Source organism: Cydia fagiglandana, chromosome 13 (assembly GCF_963556715.1).
Source record: "Cydia fagiglandana chromosome 13, ilCydFagi1.1, whole genome shotgun sequence".
Classification (NCBI taxonomy): domain Eukaryota; kingdom Metazoa; phylum Arthropoda; class Insecta; order Lepidoptera; family Tortricidae; genus Cydia; species Cydia fagiglandana.
In genome coordinates, this window is record NC_085944.1 from 11,191,591 (window position 1) to 11,215,329 (window position 23,739).

The window sequence follows — 23,739 nt, forward strand, 5'->3', positions numbered from 1 at the left end:
ACCGATGACCTCGCTGTTATGAATCTTTACCGATAAGTAGGTAGGAAATATAGCAATTGCTTATAAAGTTGATAATTGTGAATCACATAACTCATTCGTGGTAGATAACTGACAGGCGTACTCGTATTCTGATTTTAACATGTAATAGGTTAAGAATTAGATTCATTGCTATTCCAGATCTAAATCTTAACCTGTTATTGAATTCAGAATACGCCTGTGAGGATTGCACTTTTTACCAACGACTGTGTAATGTTTGTTTATGTGGTACCTATTTTTTGTTCCGTAGTCATAATGGCAAAAACGGAATCCATAGTTTCTGTTTCTGTCTGGCTACTGAAATACAAACAAAGTTTTGGCGGGAAATTCAAAATCTCTTGGGCTGGTCACACTTTATGAAGTAGGAATTATAGTTTTGATTCAAGAAAATATTTTTGATTTTCTGTGCACACGTTAAGGTACGGAAGTAGCGTGCGGATTCGTGACATGCAAGATATAGATTTGCTTCGTATGCAAAAATAAAATACATACCTACATATTTTAAGTAAATGCACGTGCCTGATATGTAAAATGATTTATAATAATTCATTGTAGCATAATTATTACACGTATTTTGGAGTTAACTTCTTAAGAATCGTTTTAATATACAGAATTTCTTGTTTTTCGCACTTGTATCGTAAATAACTAAGTACCTATTATAATCGTTCGTAATGAACTCCAGTCGTGCGTCGTCTTAGCTGACACACACACTTTTTTTGTACATATTGAGTGAACTCAAGATTCGTAATTTTAATTTTAAATGTTAATATATTTTTTCCTTTTTTCCAATCACAATGAAAAAGTCAACGATGATCAACTCTAGCCGACGTGGGACTCGAACCCACATCCTATAGTCTGTATTTTTAGGTATTTAAATAAAAGTAAACAAACAATTTGTAAATTTTCGGGTAGTTATAATATTTATTGGCTAAACGACCAATTACAAAACCGCCTGTATCAGTCACTGAACGACCTGACTTTAACCTACATTATTTGATCGTGTAATGTTTTCATCTACCCTCAACTAGCTTAAGGAGCCATTTGAGGGTAGATTTTGTTTACTTTTATTTAAATACCTAAAGATACAGAGTATAGGATTGCCGGTCCAATGCGTAACCAATTTCGCCAGCTCCCACGTTGGCCAGAGTTGATAATCGGTGATTATTTCATTGCGATTGACATCTGTATATGGGTCATTTTTGGACCGTTAGCCATATTGTGCGAGGTGATTAAGTAGGTCATACTGAGCAACTTTTTCTATGTGACATGGGACCAACTCCGAAATCACAAATATTTTTTTGGCCGTTTCATACATTTTGGTCGAGTGGATATGTCGACGTTTTCTATGGGAAGGCCAATTTTTTTTTTGGGATTTCGGGGTTGGTCCCATAGAAAATGTTATTCAGTAGGACCTACTCAATCACCTCGCACAATATGGCTAACTGTCCAAAAATGACCCTGTATTTATTTACAATTTTGTAATGTTCTTATTTTTTTTTAAAGATTATTTTCATTTTATTGTTCCAGATGATGTCAACCTGCAATGACACCCCGACAATGGAAAATAGTAAGTCATTACAATCATTTTAATTGAAGAGAAAAGTTGATGATCGCTTCTCTATACAAACATAGTCCCCTTTTTCCTCTCTGGATATAAACTTTGTGTTATATCAAGTGTTTAATTATTATAAGAGTTACCTAGGGGCTACCTACCAAACATGTTTATGAAACCATTGCATCTTTCAAAATGGTCCAACAACCAACAGATCTGAAAGATATCTCATTCAATTGGTATTTTTACTATTTTTATTTATTAAATAAATATAACTAGACAGGATTAAAAATTGAATTAATAAATAAATACTATGGTACCGTCTTACACTGATCGACCTAGCCTGGACTCAATTTTATGCTCTGGTTTCCTAGGATAGCGGTACCGTCATATAGCGGCCGTCTCCATACAAAATACTACGAAATCCATATTTAGCCGTATTATTTTGTATGGAGACGGCCGCTATATGACGGCACCGCTATCCTAGGAAAACTGGGGTTTAGGCTTGTGTTGTGGGTACTAGACGAACATATACCCGTACACGGCGGGAAGAAGTTGAAAACTCGAGATATTTTATTGAAGAAATTTGAACTTAAAATAAAATTACATTTATAGTTCAAATTTTTTCAATTACTTCTCGCCGTTTATCAACTTCCCGCCGTGTACGGATATGTAATAGATAGATGTAGAATTGTAGATATTCGACGCTTATCATTAACAGTGGCACAACTCAAAATGAAATGCTATTGCATTTAATATTCTATCTTTTACTGGTAAGATTTAAAATCGAATGGCATTTCATTTTGTTTTGTGTCACTATTCATGATAAGCAACGAATGCTAAAATACATACAAAACATCCATAACTCGGGAACAAATTATGAACACACAAATAAATGCCCTTCCCAGGATTTGACCCCTACTTTATAGGCAGAGTCACTACCGACTTGACTAGGAGGCCGTTAAATTAAATAATTTAGTTAATTAGGCCGTTAATTCCATTGCAGAACTGAAATAATATTTTAGGTGAAAGTAATGCAACCTACGGCTGCCCCACTTCCCGTTTGGACTAACCGGTATGGCCGGTTTCCAGATTATACTCGTAGGTACACAGTTCTTAGATCTAGGAGGGCCTACAACGAACACCGACGTTCGCAAATTGCGATCATCGTTCTCTGTCACTCTAATTACGACTTCATTGGAGTAACAGAGAAAGCTTGCAATTTGCGAACTTCGATGTTCGCGGTAGGCCCTCTGGTTCACACTACGTTGTGGGCCTACCGCGAACCACGTTCTAGCTTTATTTCTGTTAAAGTTGTAATGTTTGGACTAGGGATAAATTGATGTTTTTTTTTCTTACAGGTACTATTGTTGGCGAACTAGCCGAGTTTGACATCAAGGCTCCTATCAGTGTCACGATTAGTTTTGATGACGATCTCGATGAACCTGTTGTAAAAAAACAAATTGTGTCAGATGATTATCAAGAAGAGGAAACTCAAGAAACCGTTATATCAACTTTTTTCCCCATTTTGGAAACAAAACCTGAAATCCAGGCAGAAACGCCTTCTCCTTGTTTATCTAGTGAGAAACAGTGCAACGATTTCATCGTACAAAATGTTCAAGACGCTCCTCAACCTGATAACCTATACGATGGATTATTAAATAGTAATACATCTAGAAAACGAAAAACAGAAAATTTGGAAATGTGCAAACCAAAGCAATTCAAAATTTTAGATGACAAATCCGATGATAATAACTGTGACAAGGAAAATTCACACACAACTCACACCAAAAGTGATAATATTCAATCTGATCCCAACATAACTATCCGTGAACCCGAAAAACATAGCACTGTTGCGACCACCCTAGTAGGGTCCAGTCTGAGCAATAAAAAGGCTACCGATAAACAATTCGATTTATCTTCATACATAAACGAAATCTGTCCAAGTGAAAAGGAAAAAATAAGATTGTTTATAACGGGGTGCTTAGATTCGTTGTCTGATAACATGATATGTATCATGCAAGCCTTTGTCACCTATAGACAACAACACATTTCTAAAGAAGAGTTTAAGAAAAAGAAACAACAATATTTTAATTCCGCTTACAAAATGTTGGTAAAAGTAATGTTACCGGAAGAAAAGAACAAAGATTTTATACACACTTTCCTAAATAACACGCTACAACGTGGGCGTAAAAAGTGTGGTCCTTATTTTATGCCTACGTACCAAGATTATGCGAATCTCTTTCACGAAATGCTTATGTGGGCTAAGATGAGCCAGCAACCAATTCGATCCGCAATCAAAAGTGTTGCTTCAGTCGGATCAGAATTTAACAAAAATCCAGCACAAGATAAATTACAGTCTACCAACACACATAAAAATACTGCAGCGGAAAAAGTTTGCATATTTTCATCAGGTCCGCCCGAAAGAGCATTAAGTATTAACATTGATCCAACTTTTCAAAAATATTTGCACAATACTTCCCAATATGGCAGTAACGAGACAAATACTGAAAGTAATAACACCACCCAGTTACAGACGGCCGTAGCGTGCCTAACTAGATTTGTAGCCAATAGCAGCCAATCTTCAACTATCCCTTCCCAACCCAATCCTCGTCCACCGGTTATCCAACCAACGGCATCGGTAAGCTGTAACCGACCAACTGCTCAACAGGAACAACATCCCGCGGTTTCATCAAACAGCCATCAGGGTCACACCACGAGTAACATATCAAATTATAGCATTTTAACCCATCAAAAGACTGCGACACCCCTTCTACAAAAGCAATTAGAAAAGCCACCATTGCTTGGATATTTACAACAAGTAGATCATCAACCACCTTCATATGATTCTCATTTTCAAACACATTTAAAACAGGTGCAGCAAGCAAAGCTACCTTATGATCAGTCTCAGCGCTTGCGTGCACAATCCATTCAACAACAGCAATTGCCGTCACAATATAATCCAGCGCAGTATCAACAATCTCAATATTTACAATCTCAGTCGGGAATTGAGTACAATCAAACGTGGCAATTAGGCCAATCGCCTTTACCAACGTCAGCATATAACCAATCACGACAAGCCCAAGTGGGACTATTGCAGCAGGACCAATATCAACAGCAACAACAACATCCAGCTGATAGTTGGCCAACCATGGAAGAGCTCCTTTCAATGGATTCAACGCAACAGCTCCCGTATCAGTCAAGTACTGAGCAAGTAAACTCATTTGGACAATGGCAATCAAGACAACAAGCCCAACCACCACAAGCGTCTACAACAGAGTGGCACCAACAGGGGCAGGTTTACCAAGGACAGGTTCCTTCACAGACTCAGAAAGGGTCTCCCCGCTCCGCTTCCACCGATAGCGGATTTATAAGTCCATTGAATTTCAACGTGCCTACGGACCAAACCAGACAAGATTCAATGGTAATTGATTTATGTAACTGGTACGGCATAACTTACGCAGGTAATTAGAAATACGGATAACTCCAGACGTTCTTTTGAACAACGTACAGCGTGTTATCTATATCCCAGTTGCTCAAGAACTCTTGTAACCATCGCTAATTATAGCAACATTGCAAAATAATGCACTGCCAAAATCTGCAGAAGAATCCGTCTTTTCTAATTATCTAAAACATTTACAATGCGTTACGTTACTTACGTCTAATTTTATGTTTCTAGTTATTTTTCTGCCTTTACTGATCATTGAACTGTATGCACAGATGCCGACAGTATCTCATGAACCCGACACCTCCATGCCGATGATAGTACACGTCACGTCCCTCAGTGAGAAAGCCGCCTTCCTAGATATGGGCACATGCGTGGTGTGCAAGAAGAGCGCCAAGCAAATGTGCATGGGTTGCATGAAGGTTTACTACTGTAATTATGAATGTCAGGTATGTTATTATATTTTCATTTACTTACTTAATACTTTTTTAAAATACGAGCTATTTTATTCTAAACATTTATTTAGGTATCGCAGAAATCGCGAAGCGTCTGGTTGACATAACTGGTGACCGAAGAGCTGGCGGCTACCTCGCACAACGTATCAGTATTGCGATACAGCGGGGAAATGCCGCCAGCATCCTTGGTACAATGCCTCGTTTAGTTTAGGTATTATGTAAATATATTTCTTAAACAGCAAAAAATTGTTTTATATGTAGAGTTAGGAGCTTATCAGCGACTCCCACGCTAGATCATATTGTTCTAATTTCGAACCCGACTGCAGAACGGTAGCGCCATATACAGTTGGTTCCGAGTGAGAGTAAGATAGGCAATACTGATTTGTCGGGCGATACGTCGCTCGGTGATGTGTCGCTGACTTCGAATGGTGTTTTATAGAAATACAAATGTAGTGCATAATTATTTTCCATCGTGTTTTCACGGTAACGTACGAACGTGTCTCGCTATTTCAGTCGGTCTCGGTACATAAAGTAGAGATTGACTGAAGTAGCATGACAAATAAGAACGTTTCCGAGAAAAGGAAATACGTTCGATGGAAAACAATTACGCACAACATCTGTAGATCTGTACACAGGGCTATAACCGCGAAAATTGAAGTACGCAAATTGCGGGGATTTTTCTCGGTCACTAATTACGCCTTCATTGGAGTAAAAGAGAAAGATCCCCGCAATTTGCGAATTTCGGTTTTCGCGGTAGCCGCTCAGAAACCAGTCGGTCCGTCGGTCGTGTCGTCTGCATTCGCGACACGTCGCCGGGTTCCAACTTACCTATTGCTTTATTATAGATTGGAAATATTGAAATACTTTAGTAATATTATTTATTTGAGTATTATTTGTTTTTTAATTTTATGTTTTTTTATTTATTTTAGACTCTCAACTGGACTGAGCACGCGCCTTATTGTTCGCAGTAAAATACGAGTACATAATGGGTTTTAAAAGCCGCAGATTAAAAGAAGATAAAAAGACTGTTATTATTCCTAATATAATAAGAACTAGTGTAACTTGAAAATAAGAAGAAAATGTTTGTTATTTATGTGTTCATACTGTGTGAACAGCGTTCGGAGTTTGTAAATCGGATCTTGATTTTATATCTCTATGCATCACGTTCGCACTTATAAAAAGTGATGTAATAGGGTATTATACTGTATTTAAAATAAATTATGTTACACCATGCATGAAATAAAGCACCAGATTCCAAAAACATAGATAGGAGTTATTTTTACACACAAGTTCTATTTAATAAATTGGATAGAAATATAAAAAGTAGGTGTGTTGACCGTGACGTCACGATGTAATGTTTCATATAAATTCCATATTAGCAAATCGTTTTGACACTTTAAAAAAAGTAACTGATTTGACTACTTAGTAGGAAAATACCCTATTATGTATATTGTCCTGCCTGTCCCGATCTCTATCGCACGTGCATATTTATATTGCTGCCCGGCTTGCAGTGTCATTGACCTCCAGCATCATGGGCGGAATAGCAATATAATTAGAACTACGCACGTGCGATAGAGATAGGAACAGGCCGGTCAGTGCACGAAATTCCTCTTGTTTAGCGTTCTTACTTTAGTAACTGAAGCTCAAATCTATGAATATGTCAATTTCGAATGGCGCTCTTTTGTAAATATTAGATATAAGTACACATTATCCTGCCGAACCTCGTTGAAAGCGTTGAAATAGTTATAATTTGCCAGTGCCATCGAAAAGGCAAAATTGTTAAAATATGTTTATAAACGCCTGTGAAGAAATAAATAAGAAACGATATACTTACATATGTAGTTTTTGTAAGAATCTGAGTTAATAGTACATTATTGCAGAGGCCGGGAAAGGGCAATTCGTGGATGAGTTTCGATTTTGTCGGACGACGCGAAGCGGAGTCCGACAAAGAAGACGAATCCACGAATTGCTATTCCTGCCGAGGCATATATAGTGCTTTTCTCCAAACATGCGAGGAAATAAGCTAAAATAATTATTATTTAACCATCAAGCATCACTCAAATCAAACCTTCACATCCAAAATGTCAAAAACAATTTCCCTCTTTAATTAATTTTTAAAAGTTAAAGTTACAAACTTATTCTGCCATTCAGTATTCGTTCATTCAATATAATTGTGCAATATAGTTGGTCAAACCAACTTTTCAGTCAGTAAGAACCAGGAAAACTATACCCATCCTTTTCTTTTGGGTGCTAGTACTAGTGTAAGACAAAGATAGTATGATTCTCTTTGTCTATGTTTGAAATGAGAAAGTCCTTTAACAAACTATATAAGCTTTATGAACACGGATGAGATTTAAAAAAAATATAAAAATAATCTTTGATTTTATTAAGCAGTATTCGCACGATCATACACGTGAAATGATAGCTGATCGGGTCGTGTAGAAGCGGCTCGCGGCAATAATAATTGGCCGTTTGCGTTTTTTATTATTAAAAAGTAAAAAACACTACAGTAATAAGTTATTACTGTAGTGTTTTTTTACTTCCCGTCCGCTAGAACAGGACAGCGATAGTTTGATGTTTTTTAATTAGAGTTTGACATTAACGAAGAACTTCCCGTAGTATTTTTGCTACAGTAAGGTGAACATTTCCGAGCATATTGGAGAAAAGTTCCGTTATTTCTTTGAATTTTAGCTAGTCATAGTGTTATGTTTAAGATAGACGATTAATCATTTCAAGCAAAAGGATACTACTTAGGTATTGTCGGTATTTCATGATGAATCGCCGCCATTAAGATTCAGTTACAAATATATTTTATTGATCGACAATTCGACAGTGATAAGTACCTTTTGTCTGAAATCGTATTAAACTCTAAACTAAATAAATAAAAAATATTCATAAGAGCTGGCGCCGATGCCAATTAAACTAGGGACATATCGCGATCTACACTAAATAGTAGGCGCGCTTTACATTTTTCCACCTCTTAACTCAAGTCTTAAGAGGAAAGGGGACGTCCGCATCTCTATACAAACGTAGTCTCCATTTTCCTCTCTGCATACAATTGACATTATGGGATATTTTGATTATTGTAAAAATTGGGAGCGAGACAGATTTCATAAGTACAAATTTTTAAATGCCTCCTAAAAGGCGATTTCGCGCGGGTCCTCCACAAATGAAATCCCGGTTTTGAATCGGGATTCAAATGCTGTACATCTTCCATGTTAAATACCTGATTTTAAACAGATTCAAACTCGGAAGTTTTAGAACCGTGTTAACTTTTTATCAGATTTACAAAACGAGTTTAAAGGGACAATTAAGCTACTCCGTACTTCATACTTACTGCACACTGCGAGAAAAGTGATATATAGTGCTATCTTTAGACTACATTTACTCTCTAACATAAGTATATCAATGTCAATCAAATCGGAGTCGGACAGTTGAATACCTTTTTATGTAAATATTTATATCGAAAGACTTGAGCGCCCCGTCCCAAGGACAATATGAGAAAAGCCTTATTATATTATGAATTATCTCAGATGATTTTTTCGGGTTCGGGCCTGTTGAACAAAAGGTATTGTTTCCTTTATGCAGTGGTTACACTGCTTACTGCGAGTAGCCCCGACATAAGTAACGGGAACAAGCCCGTTTAAAAAGCAAATTTACTATTATATTTATATGGTTCAAAATCATGAAACAGCCCATTCGGAGATAACATATTTTGTTATCTCCGAAGAAAAGACCACCTTAATTGTTCTCTGAATGAGCTGTCACATAAATTAGAACCTTAATACTATCACGATAGTTGCTAAATGACATGGTTGCTTTGGCACGAGCTGAAGACCGCTCTTAAAAGAAACAAAGGCTTATGTTATGTTTAACAGATTAGGGTCCGAGCCCGAAAAAAACATCTAAGATAATTCATACTATACCATTACCACTAATTTCCATTACTGATAAGAGATTTTTATATTTTTACGATTAAACGTCGAACCGTTTATATGTTGTTGTTTTATTTTAGTTAGAACGTCCAACCTTCATGCTGGCCAAATATAAACTGGCCAAACTGACTCACACATTCCAAACAAACTTAAACTGAAACCGATAAGCCAATAAATAGGACCAATAATCCTAACCAACTTATGTGACTTAACTTGTGTTATCTAACTTATGTGAGGCACGAAATGCAAAGCAATATTATGGTATCGTGTGGCGTACCTATCCATCAACTCTTTACCTCAGCAGTCAGCAGTGAGAGTGTTTGCATGAGGTTTTGTCTAACTAACTATTTTGGGTCTTGGCCTCCGAAACGAGAGCGTGCCACCTGTCCCGATCCTGCGTATGAGGTTTTGGGTAACTGGAAAAGGACAAAACCTACCCCCTACCTAATACCTAAGTGTCCCAAGTATGTAAGATAGCGATTGTACAGTTTGTCGTCTGCGGGCGTTTGGAATGAACGACTCACCGTGCCGCGCATCGCACACTCGTCGTCCCCACTGATAACGAAACGGGTTTTTAGCGATACAAACATAACATCTTTTGTAACTGCGCTTGAGTCTATAGATTGGAGAGGCATAGTGGCTAAGCACAAGGGCAATTGCAATCAATTCGCAACTACAATTGTTAACATCTTCACATACCTGCTCGAGATACATTTTCCATTAAAAAATATAAATACTCATCCCAAAAAGAACCCACGGATCGATAAAGAACTTAAAGACTTTCAATTGTTAGTTTTCGATTTTATCAAACAAATACCCAGGTAATATTTCCTTACATGACGCTACAAATGAAATAGTTAAATCATACAATAACAAGTTAAAAAGTAAACGTACCATGTATTTTAATTTATTAATCAGTAACAACCCCAATAAAAGTAAAGCAATGTGGAAGGCCATAAACATCGAGCTAGCTCGGGCGCCGCGCCCGCGCGTCGACTACACCGAGCTGCTGACGGACAGCGCCGGCCGCCAGTTTGCAACCAAACAACTCGCGGTAGACGCGCTCAACCACGAGTTCGTAACGGCTGCCACCGCATGCGGCGCACCCGCAGCCGATCACAGCGGCTGTATCTCTTCCTTATCTGACGAGAAATACCCGTGATAGTTCTATAAGACTCAGGCCTTTTACACCAGATGAAGTCGCAAACATATTTAAAACTTCTATCGCAACAAAAAACAGTACCGACGTTTACGGCCTTTCCGCTAATCTTTTAAAACGAGCTAGTCCCGCAATTAGTTACGTTCTTTGTGAACTGTTCAATGGCTGCATGCGTACAGGAGTATACCCAGAGAGTCTGAAAAAAGTAAAAATAAGCCCCCTTTACAAAGGTAAGGGTAAAAAATCAGTAATAAAATCTTACCGCCCAATATCCCTGGTCCCAGTGCCCAGCAAATGTTTCGAAGTAGGTATAAACAAGAGGCTACTCAGTTTTTGGACACAAGGGAATACACTGTTGACTGTCGGACAGCCAATATGCCTACCGCCAGGGCAGGTCCACCACAGACCTAGTGCGAGAGGTAGTGCGCTGCGTAGTGGGCGCTCGCGAGACGGGGCGCCACGTAGCTGTTATCTGCTGCGACCTGTCCCGTGCCTTTGACACGGCAGACCACGTAATCGTCGCCAATAAGCTGGCCCACTACGGCATCCGAGGCCCAGCCACCAAGCTAATATTGTCCTTTATGTCTGACAGAGCGCAAGTGGTGGTAGGCGACGGGGGAAAGGTTGTATCTGCAGAGTTACAAAATTTGATGGGGGTCCCTCAAGGGTCATGCCTCTCCAACACCCTGTTCAGCGTTTTGCTGAACGATCTGCCCAAGGCGATAAAAGGCGCCGATATATTCATGTACGCAGATGACGTCACGGCAGTCGTCAGCACTACCGCTGGGCGGGAGTTGGAAGTGGCTCTAAACCTCGTCATGGAGCAATTACACCAATGGTTTCAGAGAAACGGCTTAGCTCTAAACAAAGAAAAAACCAGCTACATGGTATTAAAGCTAAACGGCCATACAAGCCCAACCATGAAGGTGTGCGCCGGCGGTGCCCCTATACAGCACGTGAACGGCGCACGCCTGCTCGGCTTCCATCTAGACAGCGCGCTAACATGGGAAACGCACATCGACGAACTATGCAAGAGAGTGGGAAGTGCGTGCTTCGCGCTGCGGCGGTTGACGATTACCGCCGGAAGGGGTGCAGTGCGACAGTGCATTCGCTCCTGACTTACGGCGTCGAGCTGTGGGGCCGTGCCTCTGACTGGAGACGTGTGTTCTCGCAGCAAAAACGCGCCATCCGCGCGATGGCTGGTAAAGCGGAGGATGCCCCTGCGCGTGACCTCTTCCGCGACTTAAAGATCCTGCCTCTGCCTTGCTTACTCATCTACCAGGTTTCAGTTTTCACACACGAGAACCTCGATATGTTCAAGCGCAGAGGAGCGAACGCCAACTATATCCTGAGCCAAGCCAAGTCAGAGCGATCTGTGTACTATTTAGGCCCCTCGATTTACAATCGCCTGCCTAAGTCGGTTAGAGATGCAACTTCCACCGCGGCCTTCAAGGTCAGGCTTAAGAAGTGGTTAACGCAGGAGACATTCTATTCATACGACGAGTTTTTTAGTCTGTCGATTGTTGATTAGGGGAGACCGGGTATGGAAGTCACATTTTAGTTCCTTTGCTTTTTTTAATACTATTTTTTTAGTTTAGGATGATCAATTGTATATTAATAGATACTCAATTTATCGTAATTTCAAAATAGGTTCATACTTTGTCGCTAACATGACGTATTAAGGAAATATGTTCTTTTTTATAAAAAAAGAAAAGTGTGACATTCAACCCCGTGTCAGGGATGGTTGTCACAGGGGTTGGGGTAAATAGTCACATAGTAAAATAAGAGGGAAAATAATAACACACACATAATATTAACGAACATTTTTCATTTATTGAACATAAAAAATGTTTTATATAATTAACTTTAACTTAAAATAACGAAACGACCTGTTTGTAATCAATAAACTGAATTTTCTCAAAAACAATTCGTTCTCAGCGATTAACTTCTACAACATTTAATGTTATTTGAATATAATCAAGAAATTAACAAAATACTTGTTCGTAATGAATAAAAACTCTCAACAATAAAAACCAGTTTTTAAATAGTTGGTTGCCACATGTGACTACCAGCCCCAGTCGATCTGAGACAACCTGCCCCTAGGCACGTTTTAGAAAATTAACCTTACAAAATACATTTAAATGATTGTTCCCACTAAAACCCTTCTAACAATACGATGACACACAAAATTTACTTTAATAATACATGGAGAAGTATATTCATATGTAATATTTAGGCATACTTATGAGATTTGACACAGATGCACAAAAAAATACTTTCATTGGCGGAAAAAAGTAAACGCGCCTGGTCCCGTCACGACATGGCGGAGTGGACTGAGGTGAAGTAGGGAGGGTAGTATAGCTCCCGCGATTCTACGACACCGGTCGATGAACTCGTTCGTACGTTTAGTTGTCAGTTATGGCCGCTGTGACAACCAAACCCGGTCTCCCCTAATTGTTTAAAATTAGATAAAATTGTTATGACATACATATTAAGATATTCAAATAAACAAGAAAATAATGGACATACAATGCGAATAAACTGTAGCTAATTGGATTAATTATATTCGTTAGCTATTTATTGGCTTATATAATTATTAAAATAGTATTCAATAAAATGTTATTTTTTACACTATGGTATTGTCAACATTGTACCTACCTCGACATGTAACAATTGTTATTAAATATATTTCATTTCATTTCATTTCATGAACATGCCATTATGGAAAATGTGACTTAGTTTGAAATAACGAGTTGGTTGTGAAAGGTACCTACGCAGCTACGGCAGGTGTGGCTGACGTTCTATAGCCTGTTTTTACCTATACATAGCCATGTTACAGAATAAATACTACCGTACAGAAATGACACTTCCTACAAAACCGAAGTTAGACAGCGATTCAGGGACGAAACATGCTGTCCTTCTCTTATGTATGGCACTATCCCTATCGGCTATTTAAGGTTGTCAAAAATTATCTGTGGTCGTGCACGCAAGGGGACTTCCAAGTTGTGTCAACCTTAATAATCGCTTGGAGCAATGCTGAGCCGAACGGAGCCGAGAATTGCCGAAAGGAGGTGTGTCTCCCCACTACCTATTATACTTTCCTCGTATTGGAAATGAAAAGTACCTAGAGTATTTAACTACAGTTATAATAAGTACCACTTTGGCCCAGGCAAATCACATGTGTTTCACCTCAAAATGAGAGATAAGCTGTGGGAACCCATATACTACGTAGTCCGCACATTATCTTATCTCATTCGGAGTTTGACCCCCTTTGCCTGAGCCATCCATTGTTCGCACAAAACAAAAGCTTTGGAATTCACTATACGATAGTAAAATCAAACACTCTAAAGGCTCCGCCACACAGGCGCTTTTTGCGGGCGGCGCGTGAGCGGGGCGCGCCGCTTTTCCACATAACGGCTCGGCCACGACATCGAGCGATTTGCGACGGCGGGAGCGATAACTATAGGTTGGAGCGTGACACAGCGATCGGACCTTTTGATCGGTCGCTTGAAGTCGTGGCTGAGCCGTAAAACGCTCACGCGCCGCCCAGAAAACGCGCCGTAGGTAGGTGTGTTATAGAGGACAAATGTTTCGGGAGTATCTGGACGGATGTCAGTGTGGTAAGGACATTTATTTGTTTAGGCATTAGTTATCGCAAAATTAGTTCTACATATGTAGTAGGTATATGTTACTGGAAAAGCCCCAAGTACGGTGATATAAATAAATAAATAAATATCGATCGACGAATCAAGCAACATACGAGTATAAACTAGTTTGATGTATTCAAAAAGTACTTAAAAACAAAAATACAGTACCTACGTAGCAGCCCCCTTTTTTAAATATCTTTCGTTAAATTTAAATAATCACGATTATTTAGCAGTCCACCCACAAGATGGACGGACGACCTTAAGGTTACCGGTTACCGTTAACAATTGTTAAGGTCGCCGCCGCCGGAAGACGTTGGATGCGGGTCGCTTCCAATCGGTACGAATGGAGGTAGGTTATACTGATAACACTTCAAAATACACCAGATACACACGCACTGGCGTTAAAAGACATCGGCCCGATGCAAGTGCAAACATAAAACAGTAAATTTATGACGGTCTGCTAATGCAAAGGGCGACAGGTAGTTGCATACCAGACACACAATAGTAGATAGTTAAACCAAGGGATTAAAGGCACTCATCTCACTCCAAACCTCGGCAGGTAGTTTAGCGTTATAGTCTAATCTCGTTTAGTTAAGACTAAGTATTTGTGTAGTATGATTAGTATAAATAATCTCAGCTGATTTTTTCGGGCTCTGACCCTAATCTGTTAAACAAAAGAAATTTTTTCTTTTATGCATGGTTACAATGCTTACCGCTATAATAGCCCCGACGTAAGTAACGGGAACAAACCCATTTAAAAAGAAAATTTACCATTCTAATTATTTATGGTTCAAATTCTTGAATCAGCCCATTCGGAGATAACACGTTTTTGTTATCTCAAAAAACAAGACCACCCTAATTGTTCTCTGAACAAGCTGTCATATGAATTTGAACCTTAATACTATCACGATAGTTGCTTTTTAGACGTCATGGTTGCTTTGACCGCTCTTAAAAGAAACAAAGGCTTTTGTTTAACGGATTAGCACCCGAACTCGAAAAAATCATCTGTGATAATTCATACTATAACCACAGAATAAATAATAGTACTAGGTACAGAAGACTCACTTTCTAACAAAACGTATCTGTCACGATCAGCACAGATATGGCCGCTAGGTGGCGACAGCGCCACGCGCGGCTTATGACAAACCCCAAAATTGAGGTCGAACGGATGTACTTTTAGCTACCTGTAGCAAAGCGACAAAATAGCGGAGTGAGCCACGCCTGCTATAACTGTAATAATGAAAGTATAGGTATTCGAGTTTGCTTTACTTAAAGAGAAGGCGCTTGACCTACCTACTCGTACACCAGGCCCCTATTTCACCAACGTGACAGGCGCGACAATTCGACGAGACTCATTGTTGCTGACGTCACAGGCATCCATGGGCTACGGTTATCGCTTACCATCGGGCGGGCCGTATTCCTGTTTGTCACCATCATTGTAGTATTTAAAAAAACTTTATTATAATGCTCCATTTACTAAATGCCCCAAATAAATTTGCGTTCAAGAAATCTGTACGGTCTTTCTTTGCTGTTAGAATGAAGGATTCCTAGTAGTGTTAAATTCGTTTATATAAATTATTTATTGTATGTATTATGTGTATTAAGTATATTATATTAATTGTATGTAGTATATGTATATATGTAGGTGTGTTAGATTTTAGATTAGCTTTAGTGATTCGTAGCACCGCCCACAATCTCTCCGCTTTGCCTTAAGGTTGACTGGTAGAGAATGCTTTTGGCATTAAGTCCGCCTTTTGCAATAAAGTTTAAATAAATAAATAAATTATATCGGCAAAAAACAGCTATTTCTCTTGTGATGTTTATGATGATAATGATGACAATTGTCACAAGATTTCAAAGAACTTTCGGTAGGTAATTCTTGACAGCAAATGAGTTCTGTGTCGGAATTTCGTGACAATTGTCGTATTTCTTGTGACAATTGTCATTAGCTTCGCACTTCTAGCTTCTACTTATTTACTGGCGATATAGTGGAGTTTTTTTTTTAATTAACATGTTGGTGGCAAACAACCACACCGCCCGTCTGATGGTAAGCGGTTACCGTAGTCTATGGAGGCCTGTGACGTCAGTAACAGTGATGTCGACAAATGCGACATTTGTCACGTTGGTGAAATAGGGCCCAGCTGTATCTGGTGTATCTCAAGCCAAGTGTCATCACTGATAACATTCACTTGAAATACATCAGATACACACACACTAACGCACTGGCGTTAAATTAAAGGACATATCGGCCCGATGCAAGTGCCAACAATAAAACAGTAAATTTATGTTATGACGGTCTGCTAATGCAAAGGGCGACAGGTAGTTGCATACCAGACACACAATAGTAGATAGTTAAGCCAAGGGATGAAAGGCACTCATCTCACTCTAAACCTCGGCAGGTAGTTTAGCGTTATAGACAGTAATATGGTTACCTATAGTCTAATCGCGCGCTAATCTCGAAAACGGCTTTGACGATTTCGATGAAATTTGCTATGTGGAGGTTTTCGAGGGCGAAAAATCGATCTAGCTACGTCTTATCTCTAATAATAGAGATGGTACCTGTAAGTACGTGTAATAATAATTGTCTGAATAGAGAAGGAATCGGACATGTAACCAGTTCGGTGAGATGGTATAGACACAGAGAAAGATTGCCAGAAGAGCGAAGCTGACAGACACGAGAGACACCATAGTAGTGGAAGAAAGATTTTAGATATTCTGAGGACTGAGAGTCGTTAAGAACAGAAAAAAGGGTGCAGGAGCATGCGAATGTTGCGACGAATACGAATAGGAAACCAGCCAAGTTTAGAGCGGAATGGGGAGACATGATCGTATTTACGGAGACAGAAAACAAAACGAATGCAATTATTCATTTAACAATCTAATTTATCCAGGAGCTCTTCATTTAAGTCAGGATAACACACATCACCGTAGTTGATTATTGGCAGTATTAAAGTTTATACGAGCAATATTTTTGTATTAATTAGTAAAAAGTGTTCAAGCCTGTTGAGAGCATGAAGAGAACCAGTAACTTTACGGCTTATTTCAGCTACCTGTGTCCTCCAGCTCAGGGTACTATCCAGAAAGACACCCAAGTCTTTTACACTTTGGCTGTAGGGAATAGGCGTGACATTAAAGTATACAGGAGGTGTAATATCGACTATAAGCAGCCGTTCAGTAAACAGCCGGCCTAGCCAAGGTTACAATCGCTATCGCTTCGACAACGAAAAGCATTATGTCTCTCGATCACTCTTCCATATAAGTGCGACAGTGACAGTTGCGTTTCGATCGCTACGGAGCGTAAGCGATCGGCATCTTGGCTACGCGGCCAGTTCAGATGGGTTAACGAATACTCATAGACCGAACTTCTCAGACCAATGTTGGATGTGTCTGAGATCCAGATTTAGCTTATTAATGGTGGCAGTAAGGTCATAGAGTTGCAGGCAAGTTACAGGTCGTCTGCGTAGAGATGGTACGAGCTGCGAAGGTCGGGAGTTATAAAATTGACAAATCGTCGGGTGACAAGCAAAAGTCACTATATAAGTACCACCACAAGTTCATAGCCATAGTGAACCATATTAGTAGTAAAAGAAGGTTGATTTTTGTTTATTTTTTTTTAGTAATTAGTGACTTTTGCTTGTCAAGTGACGAAATATAGAAAATAATAGGGGTGAAAGAATTTGAGTATTTAGTATGTGGAGTGAAAAGGTTAAATAGGTATGTTTAGTTAAGGAAAATTCACCGATTCCGGCAGCATACAATTTTATTCACCGCTTGCAAGAAAGAATGGGCTTAAAAATTTCGTAGCCAGGCTACAAAAATAAAAAAAGGTAGTATGTCACTGTCACTAATGAATACGTCAAACGTCAGTCAATTGAGTTTTAGTACACAACAGAATTAGGAAACTTATGATTTATTATAAAATAAAACAAACATAAATAGTTGACAGCAATGACGAATATAGAGAGATCGTTAAAATCTACTCATCACGTTCCATCGTGATAACTTGATAAGTCTTTAAAAATGGTAGTGCGCACAGGAAGTGTCAACACAGTTTCTTGTTTCAAATCTCATTTAGAAGATTTAAGATGTGGTACGCGGCTTTAGTTAGGTTTATTCGAAGAAGGCTCGTCTTAGGGATAATATTTGTATCCTCCCTGACTTACTGCATCGTCAGTTTATGGAGAGAGGTTAGTTTTTATCACTCAGTAATTGCACATAAATTCTTCACGTTTGTATAATTTTGTGTTATGAAGCTACTTTCGTTTTACCGTTCTTTAGTCTGTAAATCTCATACCAGTTTTTTATATACACTTTAAATTGTTAAGTTTTTGTAATGAAGAAAGATACAATACATTATTGAATTGACAACATATTCATGAATAACCTACTTATAGCGCATTACACTCTTGTTTTCAATAAACTAATTATATATTGAAACCACCATTTAAATTGATCTCAATTATTTGCAGGGTGGAAGCAGGAACATGGCATACCAGGACATCATGATTGAGAGAAAGCCATTTGTGTGGCGAACACTACAAGAGCACAATGATACACTAGATAATATTGTGTGTAGGAACTCCGTACAGGGGAAAATCTTCATAGTTGACGATAGAGGTAAGAATTATATGACCAAATTTACAAAAAACAAAGAAGAAAAATTCAATTGTAATTTACATTCATAAATGTAAGTAAATTATTCTTAGTTGTAAAAAATGCCACCTGATTTTGTTTTTAAGCGCCACTTGCACCATCCCACTAACCCGGAGATAAACCGTTAACCCAATGTCAAATTGTACTGGTAACCACACAGTGTTGTAACTCCAGATTTAACCAGTTAACCCTGGGTTAGTGGGATGGTGCAAGTTGCCCTTAGAGAATTAAATTTATTCAAATTATGTTGAAAGTAGTGCAAAATTGCACTTCACTTTAATGGAATTATTTTATAAATTGGTAATGTACTTTTGAACTTTTTTTTATGAAATTTAGATGGTATATTCAGCTAATAATAAGAATGTCAACAAATAAACTTTGATTTTGCCTTCCTTATTTTTTCTTTGTAAATTCCAGGCTATGTATGCAAAAGAAACCACATGAACAAGAATGGGTGCTGTGACCCGGACGCCGAGTCGACCAAGAGATACGGCTGTGACAGCTGCAAAGAGAACCATTGCTGTGTTATCTACGAGTTCTGTGTCTCGTGTTGCTTAGACCCGGGCAAGGTAATGAGCCTACCAATTCATCCTTAGGGGCTATTCATAAATTACGTCATTTCAAATGGGGGGGGGGGGGTGGTCTGGACATCGAATGATTGTAGCACGACGTAGGAGGAAACAGGTTCATTCTAAGCATGATTTTTGGGGGGCCGAAAATCGTCAACAACAGATGACGTAATTTATGAACAGCCCATTATCAAAGAGATATTTAGCAGGGATGACGACTCATGTTGAATTTCATAACAAAACCTACTTAGATCGAAAATGACTAATTTATTACAGTTAATTGGACATAATATACGAAAATGGAAAAAAATGCAAGACCTCAGATTACAAAATCTTTTTCAAGTTCTAAAATCGAAAAAAAATTGTAACTATTTTCTAATATGTAATTCCTTACATTTTATTTAATATATTGAGAATAGGAGTCTTCAACAACCATTTCTTGATAAACTGAATAATTTCGGAAATAATCGCTCGCGACTTTTGATCCTTGATCATTTAATGGTTTTTTCTTTTTTCAGAGGGACATGTTAGAATTGGTGCTATCAAAACTATCAGCGGAGGAAAATGTTTTATTCCGCTCACTATCAGACGACTATGAGTTGTGCTTGACCAAATGCCGTACCAGCTCGCATAGCGTACAACATGAGAACTCCTACAAGGACCCAACACACAAGCACTGCTTTGGGGACGAGCCCCCAGGAACGAGAAGCCCTGATTAACAGTTGATTAGCTTTACGGCAGTGGTTCATTTTGCTGTATTTTACTCATGAGGGTTTTTTGACAGGGCTTTATATCGGCGCGATTCGGGAAATGAATTAGAGATTTACTAGATATGAAATAGTAAAAATATGTGACGTTCCACGGCAAAAGGTACCATTGCCCCGGCTGAATATTGGAGCGGCGTTAATAAATAAATAATAGCGTAAGCGCCAGCCGCCATAAGGTATCAAAAGTTCAATAACAATAAAAGAAGTGTGAAATGAGCTTTAAGTTGTAAGGATCGGGATAACTCGACCGTCAATCTAGGTGGCAGCACCGAGATGCTTGCCTGACATCTGTCAAAGCTGTGAAGTTCTTGAAAACCCTTAGCAGAGGCCTGGAATGTTTTCAGTAACATGAATCTAAGGAGGTATTATGTACTTAGAATCTGAATTTTTTTCTTCTAGGTTAGTTCAGCAATATATTGAGCCACACTAATGAGTATTTATAGTTACCATTCATCAGAATGTTCTTGTCAAAATATGTTGTGTCAGCGCTCGAATTTTGCAAAAGATATATTTGCGCTGAAACATTATATGCATACCTACATATATATTTTTACCGATATGTGGTACCAATATATAACGATAACTTATTAATCAGGACCTCTAAGATTTTTAAATTTTGACTGGACGTTATACCTAATGATGCTTGTGCATATCTTTTTTTCTTAAATTATAAAATGATACTGCTGTTTTCAGGGCGTAAATGAAGGTTAACGCAATTTAATTATAATAGTTTAAAGTTAAGAAACATAGTTAATATTTAAATGTCCTTGCCAAAGTTGGACTGCGGGGTGGTTTTCACATGAGAACATGCAGTTTATAATAATTAACACATAGTAAATAAGACTCAATTTAAATATTAAGCTAAACTGAGACAATTTAACAAAGACATTACAATTTTTACAAACTCGCGGTCTCTGCAATTGTTATAGATGGCGCCACTAAATATTTTGTAAATAAATATTCACCCCCTTAGTCATAAACGTTTACTAAAGTTGACATGCCGATAATAATCGTTTGTCCCTTTCCATCATACCAATACGTCGGAAAGGGACACACGATTGTTTGCACTTGTAACGTCGCAAGACAAATTCGCGCTTCGAATTTGACATCAAATGTAGATGGGGATATGTACATTAGGGTGGTATTCCACCCATCCAATTTCTTTGTCTAATGTGTATTGTGTCTCACATTTTGCTTTAATGAAAGAGGAGACATTGGACAGGTGGAATACCACCCTTACCAGGTACGGCAAAAGTTGACATTTGAAGTACCACAGAACATTATGGTGCCGATTGAATACCTCAATTTTCAGCTGTCAAACCTAGAGGCAAGATTTTTTTCTTAGATTCATAAAATCAATGAATCTTCGCTTGTATTAAATGGAACTGAGACATTGGTAAATGTCAGTGACAATTAATAAAGAAAGGAGTTTTTGCGTAGAACACATTTAATTTATTTGACGTTCATAAGCGCATTCTTTATCTTTGTTTTGTCTTTATTATCAATTAAATTTTGTCTATGATATGAGTATTTATACGTAATGTCCATTAAATTAGTTATTTTTTTCCTGAAAAGTTAACGGTTTCAGAATTATGACTAATGATAATCTGACAATCGTTACATTATGACTTTCGATAATTATGTCAAACAAAGAATCCGATTTTGGGTATATTAGTTTGCTTTACAGAAGACAAAGGAACATATCACCCAATCATCAAGGATTTTATTGCAGAGAATCGATATACTTAATAGGAGTATACATATATACAAAGAAAGTTAAAATTCGCACAAGCACATCCACCTTAAGGGCGTTAAGGCAAATACAATAAATGAGAACACCAAAATATTTTAGTACGTAAGTGTGAGATTATCGTTTAGTTAGGCAAATGCAAATGTCTTTACGAAAGGAATAGACAGTAGGTACCTATATACCTGGTGAATTTCAAAATAAATAATAATTGTACACTGGCGTTTAAAAGTGCATGGAGATATTTCAATCGTAATATTAAGGCATTACGGTTGACATCTATCCATGCACTTTTGTACGCCACTGTACATTTTAAGTCTTAATTCATCCATAATTAATTGATTCTATTGAGTTACGAAAATTATTTAAATTGTAACGTATTGTATATACCTATGTCAAAGAGAATAGAGTGTTATATAGAATGTTATAGAGAGTTAATATTAATATTTAACAAGTTAAAACATATCAGTGAAATAATAATAATCAAAGTCAAATGGCGTTCTAACAGTTTTAATCGTCTGTCGAAAGATGGCAGTAAATGTACTGTAGCTACATAATTTACCATGACAGTAACTCGCTATTTCAAATTCTCTTTGCCTATGTCATACACATAAGTTTAGGTATAGCTTACGCCAAAGAGAATAGATAGTATAGAGGGCTATTGCCAAAGTAAATTTTGTAGTCACGGTACATTTACTGCCATCTATCGACACACGATTAAATCTTAAAATAATCAAAATATGTTTACGGATAAATGATTTTTAATTTTTATTGTTCCATACTGACCCATGTTCTTTCACTGATATGTGTTAAAATTGTTTAATATCAAACGGTGTCGTCAACGCCATCTAGCCGAGAATAGGCCAAAGGTGTGTGCGCCATCTACTCGAGAATGACTTTTTCTTGATTTCCGAGGCAAGTTTTTTTCTTAGACTTTATTTATCTTATACGGAGTTACATATATATATCTCTGGCTTACGCCAACACAGTGACATGCATGTAATTTTAAAAATACAAATTTTCGTAACATAATGGAATCGATTAAATTAAGGCTAATTGCAGTTCTTAACTCTGTAATTTTTTTGCAATTCATCCAACCGACTTGCGTATTATATTACATAGTCTAAGGGCGGGTATAGACGGACTGCGGCCTGACTGCAACTTGTATGGGAATGGAAACTGCACGCCGACGGAAAAGTTTCCAAAATGGAAACTTGCAGTTGACGTACAGTCGGCGTGCAGTTCCCATACAAATTGCAGTCAGTCTGTATCTACCCTAATAGTAAAATAAGAGTGAACTGTAAATATAGCAGTAACTGATCGAAAATGTAGATTGTAAGATTGACCTAGCATGGTATTTTTATACTATAAAATTTAATTATAAGATATTTATTTAAAGCACATCTACATCACAAATGTTGAGCCAGTCGTGCATATAAACTTTGAATTTATATACTTTCTATGTAATGAATGATCTTCAAATCAAAACCATGGTTGATGGATGCTCGAAGTGACATGTAAGCAATTTGCAAATAAATCCTATTCAATTGTTAATCAATTTATTTTTATTTTGTATTCCTAATATATAATAACCATTTTTTTTTTTTAATTTTTGCAACCAGAACGCGCAGAACTTCGTCCTCCGAGAGCGCTATTCGACTTACATATATGTTTTATATTAAATAATAAATAGAGTATAGTTGTCAAGCGGACCTCAGGCTCTCATGAGCCGTGGCGAAATGCCGCGATAACGCGAGAAAGAAGAAGAAGATTA

The 23,739-nt window shown here is 38.0% G+C and overlaps 2 protein-coding genes across 4 annotated transcripts in view; both read left to right on the top strand.

The window, feature by feature from the left end:
- Window positions 1-9,437, top strand: part of LOC134670256 (uncharacterized) — an 86,614-nt gene extending 77,177 nt beyond the window's left edge. The window contains exons 2-6 of one of the 3 annotated variants that reach the window (XR_010099034.1): window positions 1,564-1,603; window positions 2,950-5,012; window positions 5,309-5,482; window positions 6,418-7,354; window positions 8,156-9,437. Coding sequence is in view for 2 of the 3 variants with exons in the window: in XM_063527995.1 (XP_063384065.1) it covers window positions 1,564-1,603; window positions 2,950-5,012; window positions 5,309-5,482; window positions 6,418-6,459 (2,319 nt within the window). In the remaining variant the exon portion in view is untranslated. Of the gene's footprint in view, window positions 1-1,563; window positions 1,604-2,949; window positions 5,053-5,308; window positions 5,483-6,417; window positions 8,133-8,155 lie in introns of those variants that run through there. The other 2 variants (XM_063527995.1, XM_063527996.1) reach the window with 2 other exon arrangements.
- An 8,669-nt stretch (window positions 9,438-18,106) lies between these two features.
- LOC134670238 (SREBP regulating gene protein) lies at window positions 18,107-23,519 on the top strand. The gene is made up of 4 exons (XM_063527960.1): window positions 18,107-18,416; window positions 18,699-18,846; window positions 19,300-19,451; window positions 19,970-23,519. Exons 1-4 carry the CDS (start codon window positions 18,315-18,317, stop codon window positions 20,168-20,170), a joined length of 603 nt encoding a protein of 200 aa, XP_063384030.1. The 5' UTR covers window positions 18,107-18,314; the 3' UTR covers window positions 20,171-23,519.
- Window positions 23,520-23,739: the final 220 nt, after the last annotated feature.

Bases quoted from the DNA above. Each gene is read 5' to 3' on its own strand.
- LOC134670238 (XM_063527960.1), top strand. From the start codon at position 18,315: ATGTGGTACGCGGCTTTAGTTAGGTTTATTCGAAGAAGGCTCGTCTTA. The intron at 18,417-18,698 runs GTTAGTTTTTAT...AATTATTTGCAG, and splicing joins TCGTCAGTTTATGGAGAGAG to GGTGGAAGCAGGAACATGGC. The intron at 19,452-19,969 runs GTAATGAGCCTA...TTCTTTTTTCAG, and splicing joins GTTGCTTAGACCCGGGCAAG to AGGGACATGTTAGAATTGGT.